The sequence below is a fragment of the Ranitomeya imitator genome, chromosome 6, assembly GCF_032444005.1.
Source record: "Ranitomeya imitator isolate aRanImi1 chromosome 6, aRanImi1.pri, whole genome shotgun sequence".
NCBI classification, from domain to species: Eukaryota; Metazoa; Chordata; class Amphibia; order Anura; family Dendrobatidae; genus Ranitomeya; species Ranitomeya imitator.
The window spans coordinates 567,308,067-567,334,349 of record NC_091287.1 but is presented as its reverse complement, the minus strand read 5'-3'; the positions used below and the strand labels follow the sequence as shown (position 1 = coordinate 567,334,349).

General features: G+C 49.0%; 2 protein-coding genes across 2 annotated transcripts in view; both read right to left on the bottom strand.

Moving 5' to 3' along the window:
- Positions 1 to 26,283, bottom strand: part of LOC138643509 (uncharacterized) — a 1,192,186-nt gene that overhangs the window by 834,297 nt on the left and 331,606 nt on the right. The window lies entirely within an intron of this gene.
- LOC138641559 (phospholipase A2 inhibitor PIP-like) overlaps positions 1 to 26,283 on the bottom strand; it is a 67,491-nt gene that overhangs the window by 1,192 nt on the left and 40,016 nt on the right. The window contains exon 5 of the mRNA XM_069729022.1: positions 10,879 to 11,025. Within this exon, the coding sequence (XP_069585123.1) occupies positions 10,879 to 11,025 (147 nt within the window). The remainder of the gene's footprint in view (positions 1 to 10,878; positions 11,026 to 26,283) is intronic.

The window sequence follows — 26,283 nt, the reverse complement described above, 5'->3', positions numbered from 1 at the left end:
CCCATAACAGTGCATCATCCACAGACTCCCTTATAACAGAGCATCATTCACAGACTCCCCCATAACAGAGCATCGGCCACAAAACTCCCATAACGGTGCAACATCCACAGATCCCCATAACAGTGCATCATCCACAGACTCCCTTATAACAGAGCATCGTCCACAAAACTCCCATAACGGTGCAACATCCACAGATCCCCATAACAGTGCATCATCCACAGACTCCCTTATAACAGAGCATCGTCCACAAAACTCCCATAACGGTGCAACATCCACAGATCCCCATAACAGTGCATCATCCACAGACTCCCCCATAACAGAGCATCGTCCACAAAACTCCCATAACAGTGCAACATCCACAGATCCCCATAACAGTGCATCATCCACAGACTCCCTTATAACAGAGCATCGGCCACAAAACTCCCATAACGGTGCAACATCCACAGATCCCCATAACAGTGCATCATCCACAGACTCCCCCATAACAGAGCATCGTCCACAAAACTCCCATAACAGTGCAACATCCACAGATCCCCATAGCAGTGCATCATCCACAGACTCCCTTATAACAGAGCATCGGCCACAAAACTCCCATAACGGTGCAACATCCACAGATCCCCATAACAGTGCATCATCCACAGACTCCCTTATAACAGAGCATCATCCACAGACTCCCCCATAACAGTGCATCATCCACAAAACTCCCATAACAGTGTATCATCCACAGACTCCCCCATAACAGAGCATCGGCCACAAAACTCCCATAACGGTGCAACATCCACAGACTCCCTTATAACAGAGCATCATCCACAGACTCCCTCATAACAGAGCATCGTCCACAAAACTCCCATAACAGTGCATCATCCACAGACTTCCCCATAACAGAGCATCATCCACAGACTCCCCCATAACAGAGCATCATCTACCAAACTCCCATAACAGTGCAACATCCACAGATCCCCATAACAGTGCATCATCCACAGACTCCCCCATAAAAGAGCATCGTCCACAAAACTCGTATAACAGTGCATCATCCACAGACTCCCCCATAACAGAGCATCGTTCACAAAACTCCCATAACAGTGCAACATCCACAGATCCCCATAACAGTGCATCGTCCACAAAACTCCCATAAGAGAGCATCATCCACAGACTCCCCCATAACAGAGCATCGTCCACAAAACTCCCATAACAGTGCATCATCCACAGATCCTCATAACAGTGCATCATCCACAAAACTCCCATAACAGTGTATCATCCACAGACTCCCCCATAACAGAGCATCGTCCACAAAACTCCCATAACGGTGCAACATCCACAGATCCCCCATAACAGAGCATCATCCACAGACTCCCCCATAACAGAGCATCATCCACAGACTCCCCCATAACAGAGCATCGTCCACAAAACTCCCATAACAGAGAATCATCCACAATACTCCCATAACAGAGCATCATCCACAGACTCCCCGATAACAGAGCATCGTTCACAAAACTCCCATAACAGAGCATCATCCACAGACTCCCCCATAACAGAGCATTGGCCACAAAACTCCCATAACGGGGCAACATCCACAGATCCCCATAACAGAGCATCATCCACAGACTCCCCCATAACAGAGCATCATCCACAGACTCCCCCATAACAGTGCATCATCCACAGACTCCCCCATAACAGAGCATCATTCACAAAACTCCCATAACAGAGCATCGTCCACAAAACTCCCATAACAGAGCATCGTCCACAAAACTCCCATAACAGTGCATCATCCACAGACTCCCCCATAACAGAGCATCTTTCACAAAACTCCCATAACAGAGCATCATGCACAGATCCCCATAACAGAGCATCGTCCACAAAACTCCCATAACAGAGCATCATCCACAGACTCCCCCATAACAGTGCATCATCCACAGACTCCCCCATAACAGAGCATCGTCCACAAAACTCCCATAACAGTGCATCATCCACAAAACTCCCATAACAGAGCACCATCCACAGACTCCCCCATAACAGAGCATCGTTCACAAAACTCCCATAACAGAGCATCATGCACAGATCCCCATAACAGTGCATCATCCACAGACTCCCCCATAACAGAGCATCATCCACAGACTCCCCCATAACAGAGCATCGTCCACAAAACTCCCATAACAGAGCATCGTCCACAAAATTCCCATAACAGTGCATCATCCACAGAATTCCCCATAACAGAGCATCGTCCACAAAACTCCCATAACAGTGCATCATCCACAGACTCCCTTATAACAGAGCATCATCCACAGACTCCCCCATAACAGAGCATCGGCCACAAAACTCCCATAACGGTGCAACATCCACAGATCCCCATAACAGTGCATCATCCACAGACTCCCTTATAACAGAGCATCATCCACAGACTCCCCCATAACAGAGCATCGGCCACAAAACTCCCATAACGGTGCAACATCCACAGATCCCCATAACAGAGCATCATCCACAGACTCCCTTATAACAGAGCATCATCCACAGACTCCCCCATAACAGAGCATCGTCCACAAAACTCCCATAACAGTGCATCATCCACAAAACTCCCATAACAGAGCATCATCCACAGACTCCCCCATAACAGAGCATCGTCCACAAAACTCCCATAACAGAGCATCATCCACAGATCCCCATAACAGAGCATCATCCACAGACTCCCCCATAACAGAGCATCGTCCACAAAACTCCCATAACAGTGCAACATCCACAGACTCCCCCATAACAGAGCATCGGCCACAAAACTCCCATAACGGTGCAACATCCACAGATCCCCATAACAGAGCATCATCCACAGACTCCCTTATAACAGAGCATCATCCACAGACTCCCCCATAACAGAGCATCGTCCACAAAACTCCCATAACAGTGCATCATCCACAAAACTCCCATAACAGAGCATCATCCACAGACTCCCCCATAACAGAGCATCGTCCACAAAACTCCCATAACAGAGCATCATCCACAGATCCCCCATAACAGAGCATCGTCCACAAAACTCCCATAACAGTGCAACATCTACAGATCCCCATAACAGTGCATCATCCACAGACTCCCCCATAAAAGAGCATCGTCCACAAAACTCCTATAACAGTGCATCATCCACAGACTCCCCCATAACAGAGCATCATCCACAGACTTCCCCATAACAGAGCATCGCCCACAAAACTCCCATAACAGTGCATCATCCACAAAACTCCCATAACAGAGCATCATCCACAGACTCCCCCATAACAGAGCATCGTCCACAAAACTCCCATAACAGAGCATCATCCACAGATCCCCCATAACAGAGCATCGTCCACAAAACTCCCATAACAGTGCAACATCTACAGATCCCCATAACAGTGCATCATCCACAGACTCCCCCATAAAAGAGCATCGTCCACAAAACTCCTATAACAGTGCATCATCCACAGACTCCCCCATAACAGAGCATCATCCACAGACTTCCCCATAACAGAGCATCGTCCACAAAACTCCCATAACAGTGCAACATCCACAGATCCCCATAACAGTGCATCATCCACAAAACTCCCATAACAGTGTATCATCCACAGACTCCCCCATAACAGAGCATCGTCCACAAAACTCCCATAACGGTGCAACATCCACAGATCCCCCATAACAGAGCATCATCCACAGACTCCCCCATAACAGAGCATCATCCACAGACTCCCCCATAACAGAGCATCGTCCACAAAACTCCCATAACAGAGAATCATCCACAATACTCCCATAACAGAGCATCATCCACAGACTCCCCGATAACAGAGCATCGTCCACAAAACTCCCATAAAAGAGCATCATCCACAGACTCCCCCATAACAGAGCATCGGCCACAGACTCCCCCATAACAGAGCATCATCCACAAACTCCCCCATAACAGTGCATCATCCACAGACTCCCCCATAACAGAGCATCATTCACAACTCCCATAACAGAGCATCGTCCACAAAACTCCCATAACAGAGCATCGTCCACAAAACTCCCATAACAGTGCATCATCCACAGACTCCCCCATAACAGTGCATCATCCACAGACTCCCCCATAACAGAGCATCATTCACAAAACTCCCATAACAGAGCATCGTCCACAAAACTCCCATAACCGAGCATCGTCCACAAAACTCCCATAACAGTGCATCATGCACAGATCCCCATAACAGAGCATCGTCCACAAAACTCCCATAACAGAGCATCATCCACAGACTCCCCCATAACAGAGCATCGTTCACAAAACCCCATAACAGTGCATCATCCACAGACTCCCCCATAACAGAGCATCATCCACAGACTCCCCCATAACAGTGCATCATCCACAGACTCCCCCATAACAGTGCATCATGCACAGATCCCCATAACAGAGCATCGTCCACAAAACTCCCATAACAGAGCATCATCCACAGACTCCCCCATAACAGAGCATCGTCCACAAAACTCCCATAACAGTGCATCATCCACAAAACTCCCATAACAGTGCATCATCCACAGACTCCCCCATAACAGAGCATCATCCACAAAACTCCCATAACAGTGCACCATCCACAGACTCCCCCATAACAGAGCATCTTTCACAAAACTCCCATAACAGAGCATCATCCACAGACTCCCCCATAAGGGTACGTTCACATTTGCGGTTTGCGCCGCAGCGTCGCCGCCGCAACAAAACGCATGCGTCGTGCGGCCCTATCTCTAACATTGGCGCCGCATGGGGCCGCATGTGCATGCGTTGTGTTGCGTTTTGTTGCGTTTTACGCCGCATGCGGCGTTAGGGCGCACCTGTCTGGGCGCGGCAAACGCAACATGTTGCATTTTTCGGGCGGCGCTGACCTTTTAAAAAACGCATGCGTCGTGTCGACCCTATCTTTAATATTGGCGCCGCATGTGCATGCGTTTTGCTGCGTTTTTGTTTGCGTTGTGCGTTGCGGCGACGACGCTGCGGCGCACAACGCAAATGTGAACTTAGACTAACAGAGCATCGTCCACAAAACTCCCATAACAGAGCATCGTCCACAGACTCCCCCATAACAGAGCATCATCCACAGACTCCCCCATAACAGAGCATCGGCCACAAAACTCCCATAACAGTGCATCATCCACAGACTCCCCCATAACAGAGCATCATCCACAGACTCCCCGATAACAGAGCATCGTCCACAAAACTCCCATAACAGTGCATCATCCACAAAACTCCCATAACAGTGCATCATCCACAGACTCCCCCATAACAGAGCATCGTTCACAAAACTCCCATAACAGAGCATCATGAACAGATCCCCATAACAGAGCATCGTCCACAAAACTCCCATAACAGTGCAACATCTACAGATCTCCATAACAGAGCATCATCCACAGACTCCCCCATAACAGAGCATCATCCACAAAACTCCCATAACAGTGCATCATCCACAGACTCCCCCATAATAGAGCATCGTCCACAAAACTCCCATAACAGTGCATCATCCACAGACTCCCCCATAACAGAGCATCGTCCACAAAACTCCCATAACAGAGCATCATCTACAGACTCCCCCATAACAGAGCATCATCCACAGACTCCCCCATAACAGAGCATCGTTCACAAAACTCCCATAACAGTGCAACATCCACAGATCCCCATAACAGAGCATCGTCCACAAAACTCCCAAAACAGAGCATCATCCACAGACTCCCCCATAACAGAGCATCGTCCAGACTCCCCCATAACAGAGCATCGTCCACAGACTCCCCCATAACAGAGCATCATCCACAGACTCCCCCATAACAGAGCATCGTCCACAAAACTCCCATAACAGTGCAACATCCACAAAACTCCCATAACAGTGCATCATCCACAGACTCCCCCATAACAGAGCATCGTTCACAAAACTCCCATAACAGTGCATCATCCACAGACTCCCCCATAACAGAGCATCGTCCACAAAACTCCCATAACAGTGCATCATCCACAGACTCCCCCATAACAGAGCATCGTCCACAAAACTCCCATAACAGAGCATCGTCCACAAAACTCCCATAACAGTGCATCATCCACAGACTCCCCCATAACAGTGCATCATCCACAGACTCCCCCATAAAAGAGCATCGTCCACAAAACTCCCATAACTGCATCATCCACAAAACTCCCATAACAGTGCATCATCCACAGACTCCCCCATAACAGTGCATCATCCACAGACTCCCCCATAACAGAGCATCATCCACAGACTCCCCCATAACAGCATCATCCACAGACTCCCCCATAACAGTGCATCATCCACAGACTCCCCCATAACAGTGCATCATCCACAGACTCCCCCATAACAGCATCATCCACAGATCCTCTATGATAGTGTGTCATCCACATATCCCCCATATGTAAGGATAGAAATGAAAGGATATGGACATACTGTCCACATTGCCTCTTGAAGAACACGCATATTGTTCCATTGTATAATAAGAACTGTGATATTCATCAGTAGTGTTGGTATTATGTTCAGCCTAACAGTAGGGATAGTTAGAGTTATTGATTGGGAATTGCCCAGAGTGGGAGGGGCTAAGGTGAAGACGTTAGATAGGGCCCAGGGTACATTAACAGCTGACCGTAGGTCTGGACAATAAGCAGTGCCAAAAGACTTGGGAGCCCTTTCTCTTACTCATAATTTTGGGATTATAGCAGAGGTTGGTGAACTTGTATGTTAATTTCATTGGGTTTCTTGAAGCAGTCCCTATAGTTTGGGATAGAGAGTAAGACCGTGGATACCGTGATCCTGAGTAAGGGAGAGGAAAAGAGAGAAGTTAATGAAGGCCCAAGTGATGCATCAGAGATGGGTTCTCGGATAGGACGACTTGCATTACGGGCCCCGAGTTTATATCTCAGAAGGATTAAGGGTCAGGAAGAGACAGATCGTGAGATGAAGAGAGTGCACCAGGTGGGAGTTCCAAGGCGTCAGTAGTAGAGAAGCAAAGTACCGGCCATACTGGCAAAGTAATTCCCTTGAGGGCAAAGAAGACGTGAAACCACTAGTTGAAATTAGGACTTTCAATAACTGGACGGTAGTACTGAGCACGGTCGTGGGGAAGGAAGGTGACACAGTGAAGGCAGAAACCAAGTGTGTTAGGAGGAAGGACCCGAGACTGTGCGTAGAATGCTTTGTTTTGTGAAGGAAATGTTGATCAAGCTGTGTACCCGCCATCTACTGTACATAATCCCCACCAAGTCATCGCTCAGTAAGAAGCTTATTTTTGACTGGTGGTCTCCCTCATTGAAGTCCTCATCATCTGGTCCTGGCCAACCCAAGCCTGAAATGACGCAGTGCCCCCATAGCACAAGTCCATATGTACAGCCAGGACCCCCACCTTCATGTAACGAGCTGGGGTGTAAGCGACGAGTATCGCCGGTTATCGCCATACATGAATGTTAAATTAGTGAATAGGAGCACAGAACAACGAGACGGTCCCGCTCATCAAAGGCTTAGAAGGCACAAAATGGCGTGAAGAGCTGTCCAGCCCTCCAGGCTTTATGCCTAGTGGAGGGAGTGGTGGAACTGGAAGTTCCAGCCCACAGAGGGTAGCGTTCGCTTCCATAAAGTACAGTGGAATTAAAGGCCTGCTCAGTAATGTGGGACTCAGGAAAATGGGCGGAGGAGAAAGAGAAATGAGTTGCGAGCCAAAGAAAATCCCAACTCGGTGAAAGACGGAGCGGTGACATAGGATGCAGAGCAGCGTGAGAGACAAAGTTGAGGACTTCCAGCGACTTATGATCTGCAATGCGAGCACAGGTTCATCTATGAATTTGGGACCGGCCATCAAATCTACTTGGAGAAGAAAATGGTGGAAATTAATCACTTCTCCCGGAGGATGCACAATCTCACACCAGGTACGCAAGTAACCTTCCTCAAGATGGATGGCCCCTGCAGATGGTGCACGGTGAGTGTGGTGCATGAGCAGTACCACATCTATTCCGGCGATGGAGTATAGGATGGTGTCCTCGCTGCCGCAATGGTTAGTCATTGTACAGGTTGTGGTCAGAACATCGGCTCATATCCACAAGTCTGGGACTCCTGATGCCTTAGAGGCAGCACCATATCTGGAGCAGGCGCAAGGAGGACACGTATATAGGGTAAGGGCAGAGGTCGTCCTCGTGGTCCCTGGAGAAGGAGGAAGACCAATGAGAAGTCAGAACTTGGAAAAGGCCATTCTGTGCTCGTTGCACCCAGTAAATGGAGCAGTTCAAGGCTCCTGGGAGTCACGAACCAGCTGGTCTAGGACCCACATGTGCCAGGACTCCCCCATGTTGTTGGCCATGGATGGCCAAAGTGTCCCCCCCACCCCGATATGTTTCCTTTGTTGCATTTCATCCTGCAAGACTGAAAGACGTTGCAGTCACTGGAACATCTTACACCGTCAGTGAAGGACTGAAGCATATACCTAAGGGACGGTGTGCCTGTATCATGGGCAGGAATTATATAAATGTGTTCTACAGGGAATGAAGAAAAAGTGGGGTGCACTGATGGGCTCACGGGCTGGATGTAGGGTGCTGCATCATGCATGAAATATATACATGTAGGAAAGGGGAGAAGAGATCCATGCATATACGATGTGCACACCTAAGGTATATTGTGACAAGAACAGCTTTATTAACACCTAGGGACGTACAAGTAAAAACACGTCACTACCCCTGATGAAGCTGCGTGAGCAGCGATACGAGTGGGGCTTGATCTCCCATACCTGATATGGCAAACATGCACGGGAGCCCTTTTTAGCGATCTTGCATTAGGGCACCTTACATGGGCTCTTACTAGTGATGAGCGAATATTCTCGTTACTCGAGATTTCCCGAGCATGCTCGGGTGTCGTCCGAGTATTTTTTAGTGCTCGGAAATTTAGTTTTAATTTCCGCAGCTGAATGTTTTACATCTTTTAGCCAGTTAAGTACATGTGGGGGTTCCCTAGCAACCAGACAACCCCCACATGTACTTATGTTGGCTAACGATAAAAACTAAATTTCTGAGCACTAAAAAATACTCGGAGGACCCCCGAGCGTGCTCAGGAAATCTCGAGTAACGAGTATAGTCGCTCATCACTAGCTTTTATCTATATCTTGTCGGTAACGATCTTATGGTTTTCTTATGATTGTTCGCCACTACTTGACCCGACAGGACTACATGTTTATAACCATATTGTCTTGATTGTGATTGCATTATAGATCCAGGGGGGGTTATGTCGATCACTTTTTATATTTTTACACGTTATAACTATATGTCACTAGGTGTTAATAAAGTTGATCTTCTCGCAATATACCTTAGGTGTGTGCATCGTGTAGGCATGTATCTTTTATCTCCTTTCCTACATGCACCTGTCCTACAGACTGATGGGAGGATAATGGACTGTGCCCTTGACCTAAAGGGCTACCCTTAAAGGAATGAACCGTGTCCTGTTGTGTCGGCTTAAAGGCCTTGTTAAAAAGGGAAAAAAAATAATCCGGAGGACTGTTGTCGGGTTAGAAAAAAAAAGAGGTCGTGGTTCCAGGGTCCTATTCAAGTAGGACTGGGTCTGTGTTTCTCTTAGAATAAGAAAAGGACCCCAACTGGTCTAATATATGTTGTGTGCATGTGAAGTTTATTGGTATTTTCAAGGTTTTTGTATGGTTAGGGACTGCCATTGATAAAGAAGGAGGAAACGTTAGGAAATGGACATACTGCCCACATTCCCCTGGAATAACACACGTAATGTGGCATTATATAATGTGAACTGTGATATTTGTTAAGTGTTGGTATCGTGTTCAGCACAATAGTAGTGAGAGCTAGAGTTAATGATTGGGATTTGCCCAGAGTGGGAGGGACTGAGGTGAAGGGACAGAGATTGTTTCCTGTCGGGATGTTGGATAGGGTCCATTGTGCGGGAGAAGTGGGCCTAGAGTCTGGATAAGAAGTGCCGCATGACGTGGGAGTCCTGAAGTGAGAGGAGACAAAGGCAGGGGTTAGCATGATCCAGAGTAAAGATAGACAAAAAGAGAGAGGTTACCGAAGAACAGAGTGATGCACCATAGGTGGGTCCGGGGATAGGACGAATAGTAGTTATGCCCCCAAGTTTATAACACAGTAAGGTGACGGGTCAGGATCAGACAGAGAACACGAGGTGAAGAGTGTGCCCCAAGTGGGAGGTCCAAGGTGTCAGTAGTAGAAATGCTAAAATCCGACCACACTGGCAAAATAATTTCAATGAAGGGAAAGAAGACACAGAACCGCGGGTTGACAATAGGACTCTCCATAACTGGACTGTAGTACTGAGCGGGGTTGTGGGGAAGGAAGGTGACACAGTGAAGGCAGAGAACAAGTGCATTAGGAGACTGTGTGTAAAAATGCTGCATATTGTAAAGGAAATGTTTATCAAGCTGTGTACCCGCTTATCCCCACCAAGTCATCGTTCAGAAAAAAGTTTATTTTTGACTGGTGGTCTCCCTCATTGAAGTCCTCAACACCTGGTCCTGGCTAACCCAAGTCATTGGTAATGTGGCCTGCAAGAGCGTAGCGCCACCATAGCAGGAGTCCACAAACCGTGCCAAGACCCCCACCTTCATGTAATGTGCCTGGGTGTAAGAGATGAGTATATTGCCCATGGCTACTGCTTAGTGACACGTTACAGTTCCAGTGTCCAAGAAGAGAGTCAATATTTGGAGAGACAGTAATTGCCCTTGGAGCCATCCGGTTGAGATTTCTGGTGTTATCCAAGAGCCATAGGGTCATTGCCCCATCAAGAGGGAGGTTCAGGGAAGGTTTGTCTCAGACATTTCTGACTAACAATAAGTTACCCTCTCGAATTATAGCAATGACATTTTTTTTTACTACCACTCGCAGGGCGCTCCACTCACCATCATTATTTAGGGGCAGGTGGGTGTAGGAGAAGCACTGGACCTCATTTCCATGGCATTGTACGGGTTCATAGCTGTGACAAGAGTCATGGGTGATCTGGAAACATCCGGCACATGTGAGGCCATTCTTAGGAGATTCAGGAAGTGCTGAGAATAAAAGAGATTGTGGAAGAGGATTAAAACTCAAGAACAGAGAAAAAAAATGAGGCAGACTGAGAATTTCACACCACTTTCCAAGCTATGTGTATTAGAGTTGGGCGGATCAATTCATGGGACTTCAGGCCATCGTCGCTGGTCAGTAGTCTCGGGCCACTGGACGGGAGGCTCACGAGTGTCTTACCTTGTAGAATCCCTGAAGCGTCTTTAAATTAGCCAGGACCTGTGTGACATCATCATGACATGGCACCAACCTGGCCAATCAAAAGCCATGCCCCTCCACAGAAAGAAACATAGTTGTGAGCCTATATCCCCTGGGCAGCGGCCAGAGACTATTGACCTGCCTGAAGGACTTGAGTATCGCAAATCGATCTGCCCATCTCTAGTGTGCACTCTTATTTCTCAGCAGTGATTGACAGTATTTTATCTAATACCTTTTCTAGACCATGAAACGACGTCTGAGGGAAATTATTCAGTGTAATTTGAATATAGGTTAACACTTATTAGGGCTCCTTTCCACTTGCGAGAAACATGTCCGTGTCTCACATGTGAAAACCAAGCTCTGGCGCCGACACTTGGGAGCGGAGCGTGCAGCTCCATGTGTTGCTATGCAGCCACACGCTCTGCTCCAAAGTGCCGGCGCCAGAGCTTGGTTTTCACATGCAAGACATGAACGTGTTTCTCGCAAGAGGAAAGGAGCCCTTAGAGAGTAAAACTCCAATGGGCGGTGCTATTGAGTGGCTGACACTGTTCTGATACTTGTCAATCATCGACTAGAACCGCCTACTGGACTTCTATTGTTAGAACAGATATAAATTAATAAATTACAATTTTTATTGACTTTTTTTTATATTGAGTAACAAAATACAAATCCCATCAGTATCTGGTGACAGCTCAGTGCATAAATCCTATCAGTATCTGGTGACAGCTCAGTGCCTAAATCCTATCAGTATCTGGTGACAGCCCGGCGCCTAAATCCCATCAGTATCTGGTGACAGCTCAGTGCATAAATCCTATCAGTATCTGGTGACAGCCAATCATCTAAATCCTATCAGTTCTGAGAAGAAAGGCGTGCACTCTGGAAGCGTGAAGCTGGTGCAGGCTGAACCTGGACTGGATCCAGTAGACTCATAAATTCGGACAAACATCCGCACTCAGAGAATGTATTCAAATTGCGTCATAAGCGTGAAATATTTATTGAGGAACACCACAGTGATCAATAATGTATTGAGGCAACGTTTCGAGCCCGGCATCTAAATCCCGTCAGTATCTGTGATCGGCCAAAGCCTAAATCCCATCAGTATCTGGTGACAGCTGGGTGCCTAAATCCCATCAGTATCCGGTGACAGCCCGGAGCCTAAATCCCATCAGTATCTGGCAAGAATCCAGTGCCTAAATCCCATCAGTATCTGGTGACAGCCCAGCGCCTAAATTCCATCAGTATCTGGTGATCGGCTAAAGCCTAAATCGCATCAGTATCTGGTGACAGCCCGGAGCCTAAATCCCATCAGTATCTGGTGACAGCCCGATGCCTAAATCCCATTAGTATCTGGTGACAGCCCAGCGCTTAAATCCCATCAGTATCTGGTGACAGCCCAGCACCTAAATCCCATCAGTATCTGGTGACCAGCCGACACCTAAATCCCATCAGCATCTGGCAAGAGTCCAGTTCCTAAATCTCATCAGGATCTGGTGACAGCTCAGTGCCTAAATCCCATCAGTATCTGGCAAGAGTCCAGTGCCTAAATCCCATAAGTATCCGGTGACCAGCCGGCGCCTAAATTCCATCAGTATCTGGCAAGAGTCCAGTGCCTAAATCCCATCAGTATCTGGTGACAGCCCGGAGCCTAAATCCCATGAGTATCTGGTGACAGCCCAGCACCTAAATCCCATAAGTATCCGGTGACCAGCCGGCGCCTAAATTCCATCAGTATTTGGCGACAGCCCGGTGCCTAAATCCCATCATTTTGTGGTGACAGCCCAGTGCCTAAATCCCATCAGTATCTGGTGATCGTCCAAAGCCTAAATCCCATCAGTATCTGGTGACAGCCCGGTGCCTAAATCCCATCATTTTGTGGTGACAGCCCAGTGCCTAAATCCCATCAGTATCTGGTGATCGTCCAAAGCCTAAATCCCATCAGTATTTGGTGACAGCCCGGCGCCTAAATCCCATCAGTATCTGGTGATCGTCCAAAGCCTAAATCCCATCAGTATTTGGTGACAGCCCGGCGCCTAAATCCCATCAGTATCTGGTGACCGGCCAAAGCCTAAATCCCATCAGTATCTGGTGACAGCCCAGTACCTAAATCCCATCAGTATCTGGTTACCACCCAGTGCCAAAATCCCATCAGTATCTAGTGACTGCTCATTGCCTCCATTGTCAGTATCTGGTGACCATCCGTCGCCTCCATCATGAGTGTCTGGTGAAGTCCGTCACCACCCTCATCAGTATCATTGTATCTGGTGACCGCCTTCGCCTCCATCATCAGTATCTGTTGACCACACATTGCCTCCATCATCAGAATCTGGTGACCGTCCGCCGCCTCCATAGTCAGTATCTGGTGACCATCCGTCGCTTCCATCGTGAGTATCTGGTGAAGTCCGTCGCCGCCATCGTCCATATCTGATGACCGCCCATCGCCTCCATCATCAGTATCTAGTGAACACCCATCCCACCATCGTCAGTAACTGGTGACCACCGTTACCTGCATCAGTATCTGGTGACCGCCCATCGCCTCCATCATCAGTATCTAGTGACTGCCCATCGCCACCATTGTCCGTATCTGATGACCGCCGTCACCTGCATCATCAATATCTGGTGACCGCCCATCGCCGCCATCATCAGTATCTGGTGACCTCCTTTATCCTCCATCCTCAGTAACTGGTGGCCTCCCATCTCCATCGTCAACCTTTATCTGGTGACTGTCCATCACCTCAATCATTAGTATCTGGTGACCGCCCATTGACTCCATTATCATTATCTGGTGACCACCCATCACCTCCATCTTCAGTATCTGGTGAACGCCCATCACCTCCATCTTCAGTATCTGGTGACAACCCATCCCTCCATCATCAGTATCTGGTGACCATCCGTAGCCTCCATTAACAGTATCTGGTGACCGTCCATCTCCTCAATCATCAGTATCTGATGACCTCCTGTCGCCTGCATCCCTTCTTCTCGTCACCTGTATGCTAAGTAGGAAATTAGCAAGACGTTACTGCCCCAGATCTTCTGTGTATGAGGCTTGTGTGGATCCTTCATGTGATCCCAGACAGACTGGATGATGTGAGATCAGTTCTCCGGGGCCAGATCATCACCTCCAGGGCTCCGGGGCTGGGTCATCACCTCCAGGACTAATCTTATAGTGACATTGATACTCTTCACACTTTTCTCTGCAACGTTACATACAGACTTCGGGTAGGGCTGGTGGTCTTTAGTGGTCATGTAGGCAGAGGACACCATGCCATATGTAGAGCTCACCAGTGGGAGGTTTATCAGCCTTAGGCTACGTTCACATTAGCGTTGCGCCGCTGTTGCGTCGGCGACGCAGCGGCGACGCGCCCCTATGTTTAACATAGGGGACGCGTGCGTTTTTTTGGTGGCGTTTTTCGCCACATGCGTCGTTTCCGACGCTAGCGTCGGACGCAAGAAAACGCTACATGTAGCATTTTCTGTGCGTCCGATTTTCGTCAAAAACGACGCACGCGTCGCAAAACGCGCGCATTTTTGCGCGCGTTTGCGCGCGTTTTTACGTGCGTCGCGCGTTGCGTCGCCGACGCAGGGCGGCGCAACGCTAGTGTGAACCTAGCCTTACTGACACATTCTGTTGCTGCTGCATCGTTTCAGCCATGTTGCTAAGTGAAAACCTATAAAAAGCAAAGCACAGTGACCACGAAGGAAGAGACACCGCCCCTGCTGCCAAACTACCACCGGCGGTGACGGCTAAGCCTCAGCCCTCATCTGCTCTCTGCAGGGAGGAGGAAGGGAGGAGTGACATTGGTTGGATGTTTTTTCCTTTCTTCAGCCACTTAGCATTTTGTTAATTGTTAATAGTTTATTAACACTTCTACTTAGAAAACATTCCTACTTTTGCAGCATTTTTCCACCTGCCTAAGACTTTTGCATATTCCTCTATAAATCAGCCCGCTCGGCTCCTCCTGCTCTATAACATGGAGCTCACAGATCAGATGTTAAGGTACCGTCACACTAAGCGACGCTGCAGCGATACCGACAACGATGTCGATCGCTGCAGCGTCACTGTTTGGTCGCTGGAGAGCTGTCACACAGACAGCTCTCCAGCGACCAACAATCCCGAGGTCCCCGGTAACCAGGGTAAACATCGGGTTACTAAGCGCAGGGCTGTGCTTAGTAACCCGATGTTTACCCTGGTTACCAGCGTAAATGTTAAAAAAACAAACACTACATACTTATCTTCCGCTGTCTGTCCCCCGGCGCTGTGCTTTTCTCTGCACTGTCAGCGCCGGTCAGCCGCTCTGCTTTCCGGCTGGCCGGCGCTGACACAGGATGCAGGAGGAGTGCAGAGAAGCAGAGCGCCGGGGACATACACAGCAATGTAAGTATGTAGTGTTTGTTTTTTTAACGTTTACACTGGTAACCATGGTAAACATCGGGTTACTAAGTGCGGCCCTGCGCTTAGTAACCCGATGTTTACCCTGGTTACCAGTGAAGACATCGCTGGATCGGTGTCACACACGCCGATCCAGCGATGTCAGCGGGAAGTCCAGCGACGAAATAAAGTTCTGGACTTTCCTCAGCAACCAACGATCTCCCAGCAGGGGCCTTAACGATATCGTTGCTATGTCACAAAAAGCAACGATATCGTTAATGATATCGTTATGTGTGACGGTACCTTTAGGTTATATAGGGTCATTATTCTTTATGGAGGGCTATGTGGGGCTAAAATTCTATAAGGAGGAATATGTGGGGCCAATTATTCTGTTTGGAGGGCTATGTGGGGCCCATTATATTGTATAGAGGAAAATTTGGGGCCCATTACTCTGTATGGAGGACTATGTGGGGCTCATTCTGTATGGAGTTGTCACAATATGGTATGAAATATCATATAAGTTTAGTTGCTCTTCAGCTCATGAGGTGGGCTAAACCCCCCCTTCACTAGCTGACTCTACTTGTTTCTCTCTGGGCTACAGACTGTATGCTAGAAGGGGGTTTTATTGCCCTGGGGTCGTAAATTCCAGGCTCAGAGGAAAGTCCTTCACCCCTCCCACCTTCACCAGTTAGAACTGGAAAAATGGCTCCAAAATTCTTGAAAGATTCTTTGTTTGTTTTTTGTACGATATTATGCACCATGTTTACGTTAAGAACACGAAAATATACATTCGTATTCCCACTCGGTGTATGTACCCATCCCTTGAAACTCGGGCTTCTAACTCCATCTGGTAAAGAAGTAGGGTTTTCTCTGTAAATATGTATCCCAGATAGGACATATTTGATCTCATTAGAATGCTCACGTTAATCCGAGATGAATGATAGGTTTGGTCTGACTCTGTCATGTGTTGTAGCGAAGTTATAGCAAGTAGATAAATTTAAGATTGAAGTACTCAGAATGTAGAGAGAGGAGGGTCTGGATAAGCCAGCCCTTCTGTGATGTCAAAGCCTTAAGGTATTAAGTTGTGGCAGGCTCCCCAGCTCAGTCTCTCTGCTTGATTTCTTCTTCTGGACTTCTTGTCCTATTGTCCTGGAGGAGCTGAGTACATCCCATGGACTGGGATGTATGGAAACTGCACTAGCCTGGGGTGTCCGCCATGCTTTTAACATGTGAGTGTTATCTTTTCTCATTTATTCCCTTTATGTTATAATTACCCATGTACATATTTGCAATTGTCTCATTTGTAACATCTTTATAAAATATTTTTGATAAAGCACTGCCTAATTTGTTAATGGGATATACTATTATATGTTAGTTCAGTTCTCCATGCTCTAAAAGCCGTACCCTGTCTCTTGAAGAGAATTACGCTACTGTGTTGGGTTAGCTTCAGACCCGTTTAATCGAAGCTGGTGGCAGCGAGAAGTGTGCAGACTTTTGGGTTATGTTGTAGCGGCTGCGGCGTTAATAATTATTGTTCCTGCCTGAGTGGGAGTAGTTATCGCGTCGCTGCAGCGTGCCCAATAGCCAGTACATAGCAGGCAGCCTTTCTGGCGACTAATTACCCAGGGTGCAGTACCTAATCTGACCTGAGAGTAGGGGCGCCAGAGAGCTGCAAGTGTTAAGTGGAACTGTAAGCGGGATATACATAAATCCCTGCAGTTCGTGGTATATAGAAAAGCAGTGGGATACCTAGAATAAGCCCCTGCTGTAAACTAAGAGGTCAATAGCCTTGTGTGTGTTTTTTCATCACATCGTGGAGTGGAGGGATAACTAAGATAAGCCCCCCTGCACATGTGATAGCCGTCTGTTGGCCTAAAGTCACCTCAATCCGTGACGTAGGGGTGACGGTCACGGTGGGAATCCTGACCAATTGGTGACAGCGGTCAGGGGAATCGTGACAATTGGTGGCAAGGCGGTGGGATATCTCAGAGCATTAGTGATTTGGTTTGAGTAATCATTCCTCTCACTAAAAACTTGCAGAAAGTTCTTGCGAGGACTCTGCGCAAATAAGTTTGGAGAACGAACTCAGTGCTTTTTAGTTGTGAGACAATTGCGTACTGGTAATTATCCCTTCCCTTTCTCTTCGTTTTTCTATCCTATCTTTTATTTGGCAACCATGGCTGCGAAAGGGGAAGCCTGGTACAACCAGCAGAAGAAGGACTTTCTTGCTGGCATATGCACGTGCCATGGCCTGAACCCCCAGGGTAAGACCAAGACTCAAATGGTCGCTGAACTGGTGCAATTTGAAGCAGACCAAGCCAGGCCACAGAGCCCAGAGGCCGCAGAAGCCAGCACAAGCGAACATGGTGCTGCAGCAGAGGTCCAACCACTGAGTACGGGCCCTCCTGGCAACCAGGGGGGCGCAGACCTCCTCCTGCAGCTGGCTCTGCAACAATGCGCCGCAGATGACCTAGAGGGACGTCGGCAGCTGATTCAGCAATACCATGAGCGAGCCGAGCGAGAGGCCGAGCGAGCCGAGCGAGAGGCCTAGCGAGCCGAGCGGCAAGCGGAGCGGGAGTACCATCTGCAGATGGCCCAACTGCAAATGCAGGGGTCGTCCCAGTCCAGCCGTGAGCCCAGCAGCGCTCAGATACCTAAGCCCCGGCCCGATCACTTCCCTGTTATGGAGAAGGACGGGGACTTGGACACTTTTCTGCGGGCCTTTGAGAAAGCCTGCAGACAGTACCGGCTGCCTACAGATGAATGGGCACGATACCTGACACCAGGGCTGAGAGGTAAAGCTCTGGAGGCGTTTGCTGCCCTCCCTCAAGAACAAGATGGTGACTATGAGGCCATCAAGCAGGCTCTGATAGCCAAGTACCAGCTTACACCCGAGGTGTACCGTAGAAAGTTCCGGACCCTCCAACGGGGCCCACACGACAGTTACAGTGATGTGGTGCATGGACTGGGGACCCACTTTGACCAGTGGACCCATGGACTGTCAGTGACCACCTTTGCACAGCTGCGAGACCTGATGATCAAAGACCAGTTCTTTCATCTTTGCCCAGCTGAGGTGCGACAGTTCGTGATGGACAGAGAACCCAACGACGTGACGAAAGCAGCGCAGATTGCCGATGCCTATGAGGCCACCCGTAGATCGGAAGCGCGGAAGCCAGTCACCACCAGCTGGAGAGGGGGTAAGCCTGCAACCAACGCCAGTACCCCTGCCAGCCAGCACACCAGAGGTCCTGTCCCCTTAGCCAACAGCACCAGACCTACCACCGAACCTCGCAAGTGTTACCACTGCAATCAGACTGGTCATATCAGTACCTACTGCCCAGCCAAGCAGAAGAACACCCCAGCCAAGGCCCCAGGGCCTAATGCCGCAGTTCTTTTGGTGGGTGGTGTGGTTGGGAGGGTGTGTGACAACGTACAGCCCGTCACTGTGGGGGGCCATGTTGCTACAGGCCTCAAGGACACCGGGGCTGAACGAACCCTCATCCGACCCGAACTGGCGGCCCCTGAAGAAATCATTCCGGGGAAAACCCTAACTGTCACTGGGATTGGGGGCATCAGCTGTCCCTTACCGATGGCCCGGGTTTTTATTGATTGGGGTGCTGGGAGCGGGGTGAAGGAAGTGGGGCTGTCGGATAATTTGCCCACTGATGTTTTGTTGGGGACTGATTTGGGGAGGATGTTTGCATACTACGTCACTGATACCCCTCCCCAATCTACTAATAAGGGTAACGTTAACCCTGATGATGATGATGGGAGATCGCATGTGTTACCTGACCATGCTTTATCTTGTAATGATGCATCTAGTAACCATTTTTTCCCTAGGATTGATGGTGAAAATGTTGTACCTGTGCCAGCTGAACCTGATAATGATTTTTCTGTGAAGGTTAATGTGTCCATAGGTACAGGCGTGCCCAGACACGTCGCTCTGCGGAGTGAGACGGCTGAGGAACCCCTAACAGGGGCAAGTGTCGGTGCTACAGGAAATGGGGAGATGCATGGGAACCGTGAGGAAGGTGATGCCATGAAAGTGACCAGTGCCACCGAGGAAGGTAACTGGCCCATAAGTAGCACTGCCCCTGAAGTGTTGGGGGTGGATGGGGAGGTAGAGCCCATAGCAGCGCCGGCTGATGGGACTGTAGAAACCCCCGGGGAGACGGCCTACGTAGCTGCTGTCACCCGCAGTCAGAGTGCCCGGAACGCAGATAACTGTCAGCCTTCCGGACCCTCCTCAGTCATCACTGTGACTAAACCAGAGGTGGACCCAGAGCAGGTCCAAGAGGGTTCCCGTGGGGAAGGGACCCTGACGTCGCTTCTGGCTTCCCCTAGCCAGGAGTTTCAGGCCGCTCTGCACACAGATGCGAGCCTAGAGAGTTTGAGACAACTTGCCGGGACGCACTTCTCCGAGACTGATAAGGAGAAGGTGTTCTGGGGACAAGGAAGGTTGTACCGGGAGACAGTACCCGGAGAATCACAAAAGGAGTGGTTGAGGGAAAGACAGCTGGTCGTCCCACAGCAATTCCGGGGTGAGTTGTTGCGGATTGCCCATGAGATCCCGCTAGCTGGACACTTGGGGATCAGCAAAACTAAGGCCCGGCTGTCTCAACACTTCTATTGGCCTAAGATGGGGACAGATGTGTCAAACTACTGCCGCTCCTGTATCACTTGTCAAAGAGTGGGGAAGGCGGGGCCTGCTATTAAGGCTCCCCTGATCCCTCTACCAGTGATAGAGGAGCCTTTCCAGAGGATCGCGGTGGACATTGTGGGCCCGCTGGCCGTCCCCAGCAGCTCTGGAAAGCAATACATCCTTACTGTGGTAGACTATGCTACCCGGTACCCAGAGGCAGTAGCTCTGTCGTCAACTAGGGCAGATAAGGTGGCGGATGCCCTGTTGGCTATCTTTTCACGTGTAGGATTTCCCAGGGAAATGCTTACTGATCAAGGGACCCAATTTATGTCTTGCCTAATGGAGGCTCTCTGTAAGAGAATGCAGGTGAAGCACCTGGTATCGAGTGCGTATCACCCACAGACCAATGGCTTGTGTGAACGCTTCAATGGTACCCTCAAACAGATGCTACGCATGCTGGTTGAGACCCAAGGGTGCGTCTGGGAGCGGTACCTCCCACACCTGCTGTTCGCTTAACGAGAGGTTCCGCAGGCCTCGATGGGGTTCTCCCCCTTCGAGCTCCTGTACGGCAGGCGAGTCCGGGGACCCCTTGGGTTAGTAAGAGAATCCTGGGAAGAGGAGCCGAACCCTTCTGAAGTGTCCATAGTGAAGTATGTCATGCGCTTCCGTGACAAGATGCAGACCTTGACGCAGTTGGTGCATGACAACATGACGCAGGCTCAGGCTGATCAGAAGCACTGGTACGACCAGAACGCCTGGGAGCGGACCTACCACGTGGGTCAAAAGGTGTGGGTGCTGGTCCCCGTACCAACGGATAAGCTTCAGGCAGCCTGGGAGGGCCCGTACGTCGTCCACCAACAGCTCAACCTGGTCACTTACGTGGTCACGCTTGACCACGCTCGGGGTAGGCGAAAGGCCTTTCACGTCAACATGATGAAGGCTCATCACGAACGTGAACCTTTCGTCCTACCGGTCTGCAGCTTGCTCGAAGACGGTGAGGAAGACACCCTCCTGGACTTGCTGGCCCAAGCCAAGGCCAATGGGTCCATCGAGGATGTGGAGGTAAGCGCCTCGTTAACTGAACCCCAGCGGGTGCAGTTGCAAACCACACTGGAACCCTTCCGGGTCGTATTCTCCAACCGACCTGGGAGGACTGAGTTAGCCGTCCACGAGGTGGACACCGGGAATTACGCCCCACTACGGCGAACACCCTATCAAATCTCTGACCAGGTGCAGCAGATTATGCGCCAAGAGATTGATGAGATGTTACAGCTGGGGGTGATTCGACGGTCAAAGAGTGCGTGGGCCTCACCTGTAGTTCTCGTGCCAAAGAAGGACCGGACCACCCGGTTCTGCGTGGACTACAGAGGACTCAACGCCATCACAGCCTCTGACGCGCACCCCATGCCGCGCATCGAGGAGCTGCTTGAGAAGTTAGCTGGCGCAAAATACCTGACAATAATGGATTTGAGTAGAGGATACTGGCAGATTCCCCTGAGCCCCGAAGCGCAGGAGAAGTCCGCCTTTATCACGCCCTTCGGACTGTACGAGTCCACGGTCATGCCCTTCGGCATGAAGAATGCCCCTGCCACTTTCCAGCGGATGGTCAACCTCCTGCTTCAGGGACTGGAGACGTACGCCGTGGCGTACTTGGATGACATTGCCATCTTCAGTCCCTCCTGGAAGGAACACCTGCAGCATCTCGAGGAGGTGCTCAGGCGAATTCACCAAGCAGGACTGACTATCAAGCCGGGAAAGTGCCAGATGGGCATGAGGGAGGTTCACTACCTGGGGCACCGGGTAGGCGGGAACACCCTGAAGCCAGAGCCTGACAAAGTGGGAGTGATCGTGAACTGGCCCACTCCCGTGACCAAGAAACAGGTGATGTCCTTCTTGGGCACTGCAGGGTACTATAGGCGCTTCGTACAGCACTATAGTAGCCTGGCAAAACTTTTGACGGACCTCACCAGGAAGAAGCTACTCACATCGTCAACTGGACAGATGGCTGTGAGGGGGCCTGTTGTGAATTCTGTGGCTGAGTTCACTTCTGTGGTCACAAGTGGTATTGCAGTCTCTGGGCTTCCTCCCTCAGGTGTTTTGGTGAGCTCGTTGGCTGCCTTGCTATTTAGCTCCACCTGAGTCTGTCTTCCTTGCTCCTTGTCAATGTTCCAGTGTTGGATCTGAGCTACTGCATCTTTCCTTGGGCCTGCTGCTCTGCTAGATAAGTGCTTCTAGTTTGTTTTCTGTTTTTTCTGTCCAGCTTGCTATTAACTTTTGCTGGAAGCTCTGAGAAGCAGAGGGGTGCACCGCCGTGCTGTTAGTTCGGCACGGTGGGTCTTTTTGCCCCTTTGTGTGGTTTTCGTTTTAGGGTTTTTTGTAGACTGCATAGTTCTCTTTGCTATCCTCGCTCTGTCTAGAATATCGGGCCTCACTTTGCTGAATCTATTTCATTCCTACGTTTGTCTTTTCATCTTGCTAACAGTCATTATATGTGGGGGGCTGCCTATTCCTTTGGGGTATTTCTCTGAGGTAAGTCAGGCTTGTATTTCTATCTTCAGGCTAGTCAGCTCCTCAGGCGGTGCCGAGTTGCATAGGTAGTGATAGGCGCAATCCACTGCTGCTTATAGTTGTGTGAGGATAGATCAGGTACTGCAGTCTACAGAGATTCCACGTCTCAGAGCTCGTCCTATTGTTTTTGGTTATTGCCAGATCTCTGTATGTGCGCTGATTACTGCACGCTGTGTTGCCTGATTGCCAGCCATAACAGTACAAGGAGCCAAACCAATGATTCCCAATAGAGGGAAAAAAGAAATCCTGACATCATTTTTTTTTCTTAGCTCTGTCTTCAGTCTTTTTTTCCCCCTAGACATTAGAGTGCTTCAGGACACAGCTGTGGACATGGATATTCAGGCTCTGTGCTCCTCAATGGATAATCTCGTTGTAAATGTACAAAAGATTCAAGATACTATTGATCAGAAATCGATGCTAGAACCAAGAATTCCGATTCCTGATTTGTTTTTTGGTGACAGAACTAAGTTCCTGAGCTTCAGAAATAATTGTAAGCTATTTTTGGCCTTGAAACCTCATTCTTCTGGTAATCCTATTCAACAGGTTTTGATTATTATTTCTTTTTTGCGCGGCGACCCACAGGACTGGGCGTTTTCTCTTGCACCAGGAGATTCTGCATTGAGTAATGTTGATGCATTTTTCCAGGCGCTGGGATTGCTTTACGATGAGCCTAATTCAGTGGATCAGGCTGAGAAAAATCTGCTGGCTTTATGCCAGGGTCAGGATGATGTAGAAGTATATTGTCAGAAATTTAGGAAGTGGTCAGTACTCACTCTGTGGAATGAATCTGCACTAGCGGCTTTGTTCAGAAAGGGTCTCTCTGAAGCTCTTAAGGATGTAATGGTGGGATTTCCTATGCCTGCTGGTTTGAATGAGTCTATGTCCTTGGCCATTCAGATCGGTCGTCGCTTGCGCGAGCGTAAATCTGTGCACCATCTGGCGGTATTGTCTGAGAGTAAACCTGAGCCTATGCAGTGCGACAGGACTATGACTAAAGTAGAACGGCAAGAACACAGACGTCTGAACAGACTGTGTTTCTATTGTGGTGATTCTACTCATGCTATTCCTAATTGTCCTAAACGCACTAGGCGGTTCGATAGCTCTGCCGTTATTGGTACTGTACAGTCCAAATTCCTTTTGTCCATTACCTTAATGTGCTCTTTGTCATCGTATTCTGTCATGGCGTTTGTGGATTCAGGCGCTGCCCTGAATCTGATGGATTTGGATTATGCTAAACGTTGTGGATTTTTCTTGGAGCCTTTGCGGTGTCCTATTCCGTTGAGAGGAATTGATGCTACACCTTTGGCCAAGAATAAGCCTCAGTACTGGGCCCAGCTGACCATGTGCATGGCTCCTGCACATCAGGAAGTTATTCGCTTTCTGGTACTGCATAATTTGTATGATGTGGTCGTGTTGGGGTTGCCATGGCTACAAACCCATAATCCAGTATTGGATTGGAACTCTATGTCGGTAACCAGCTGGGGTTGTCAGGGAGTACATGGTGATGTTCCATTTTTGTCTATTTCGTCATCCATTCCTTCTGACATCCCAGAGTTCTTGTCGGACTTTCAGGATGTATTTGAAGAGTCCAAGTCTGATGCCCTACCTCCGCATAGGAATTGTGATTGTGCTATCGATTTGATTCCTGGTAGTAAATTCCCTAAGGGTCGTTTATTTAATTTGTCCGTACCTGAACACACCGCTATGCGCAGTTATGTGAAGGAGTCCCTGGAGAAGGGACATATTCGCCCATCGTCGTCACCATTGGGAGCAGGGTTCTTTTTTGTAGCCAAGAAGGATGGTTCGCTAAGACCGTGTATTGATTACCGCCTTCTTAATAAGATCACTGTTAAGTTTCAGTATCCCTTGCCATTGATTTCTGAATTGTTTGCTCGGATTAAGGGGGCTAGTTGGTTTACTAAGATTGATCTTCGTGGTGCGTATAATCTGGTGAGAATCAGGCAGGGAGATGAATGGAAAACGGCATTTAATACGCCCGAGGGTCATTTTGAGTATCTGGTGATGCCGTTCGGACTTGCCAATGCTCCATCTGTTTTTCAGTCTTTTATGCATGACATTTTCCGTGAGTATCTGGATAAATTCTTGATTGTTTACTTGGATGACATTTTGATCTTCTCAGATGATTGGGAGTCTCATGTGAAGCAAGTCAGAATGGTTTTCCAGGTACTGCGTGCTAATTCCTTGTTCGTGAAGGGATCAAAGTGTCTCTTCGGTGTGCAGAAAGTTTCATTTTTGGGGTTCATCTTTTCCCCTTCTACTATCGAGATGGATCCGGTTAAGGTTCAGGCCATCCAGGATTGGACTCAGCCGACATCTCTGAAAAGTCTGCAGAAATTCCTGGGCTTTGCTAATTTTTATCGTCGCTTCATCTGTAATTTTTCTAGCATTGCCAGACCATTGACCGATTTGACCAAGAGGGGTGCTGATTTGGTTAATTGGTCTTCTGCTGCCGTGGAAGCTTTTCAGGAGTTGAAGCGTCGTTTTTGCTGTGCCCCTGTGTTGTGTCAACCTGATGTTTCTCTTCCGTTCCAGGTCGAGGTTGATGCTTCTGAGATTGGTACAGGGGCGGTTTTGTCACAGAGAGGTTCTGGTTGCTCAGTGTTCAAACCATGTGCTTTCTTTTCCAGGAAATTTTCTGCTGCTGAGCGTAATTATGATGTGGGCAACCGAGAGTTGCTGGCCATGAAGTGGGCATTCGAGGAGTGGCGTCATTGGCTTGAGGGTGCTAAGCATCGCGTGGTGGTATTCACTGATCATAAGAACCTTACTTATCTTGAGTCTGCCAAGCGCTTGAATCCTAGACAGGCCCGTTGGTCGTTATTTTTTGCTCGTTTTGATTTTGTGATTTCATACCTTCCGGGCTCTAAAAATGTGAAGGCGGATGCTCTGTCTAGGAGTTTTGTGGCCGACTCTCCGGGGTTATCTGAGCCGGCGAGTATCCTCAAGGAAGGAGTCATTGTGTCTGCCATCTCCCCTGATTTGCGGAGAGTGTTGCAGAAATTTCAGGCTAATAAACCTGATCGTTGTCCGGCCGAGAAACTGTTCGTCCCTGATAGGTGGACTAGTAAAGTTATCTCTGAACTTCATTGTTCGGTGCTGGCCGGTCATCCAGGAATCTTTGGTACCAGGGAGTTGGTTGCTAGATCCTTCTGGTGGCCATCTCTGTCACGGGATGTGCGTGCTTTTGTGCAGTCCTGTGGAATTTGTGCTAGGGCTAAGCCCTGCTGTTCACGTGCCAGTGGGTTGCTTTTGCCCTTGCCGGTCCCGAAGAGGCCTTGGACACATATTTCGATGGATTTCATTTCTGACCTTCCCGTTTCTCAAAAAATGTCGGTCATTTGGGTGGTCTGTGATCGCTTTTCTAAAATGGTCCATCTGGTGCCCTTGGTTAAATTGCCTTCCTCCTCTGATTTGGTGCCTGTGTTCCTCCAGCATGTGGTTCGTTTACAT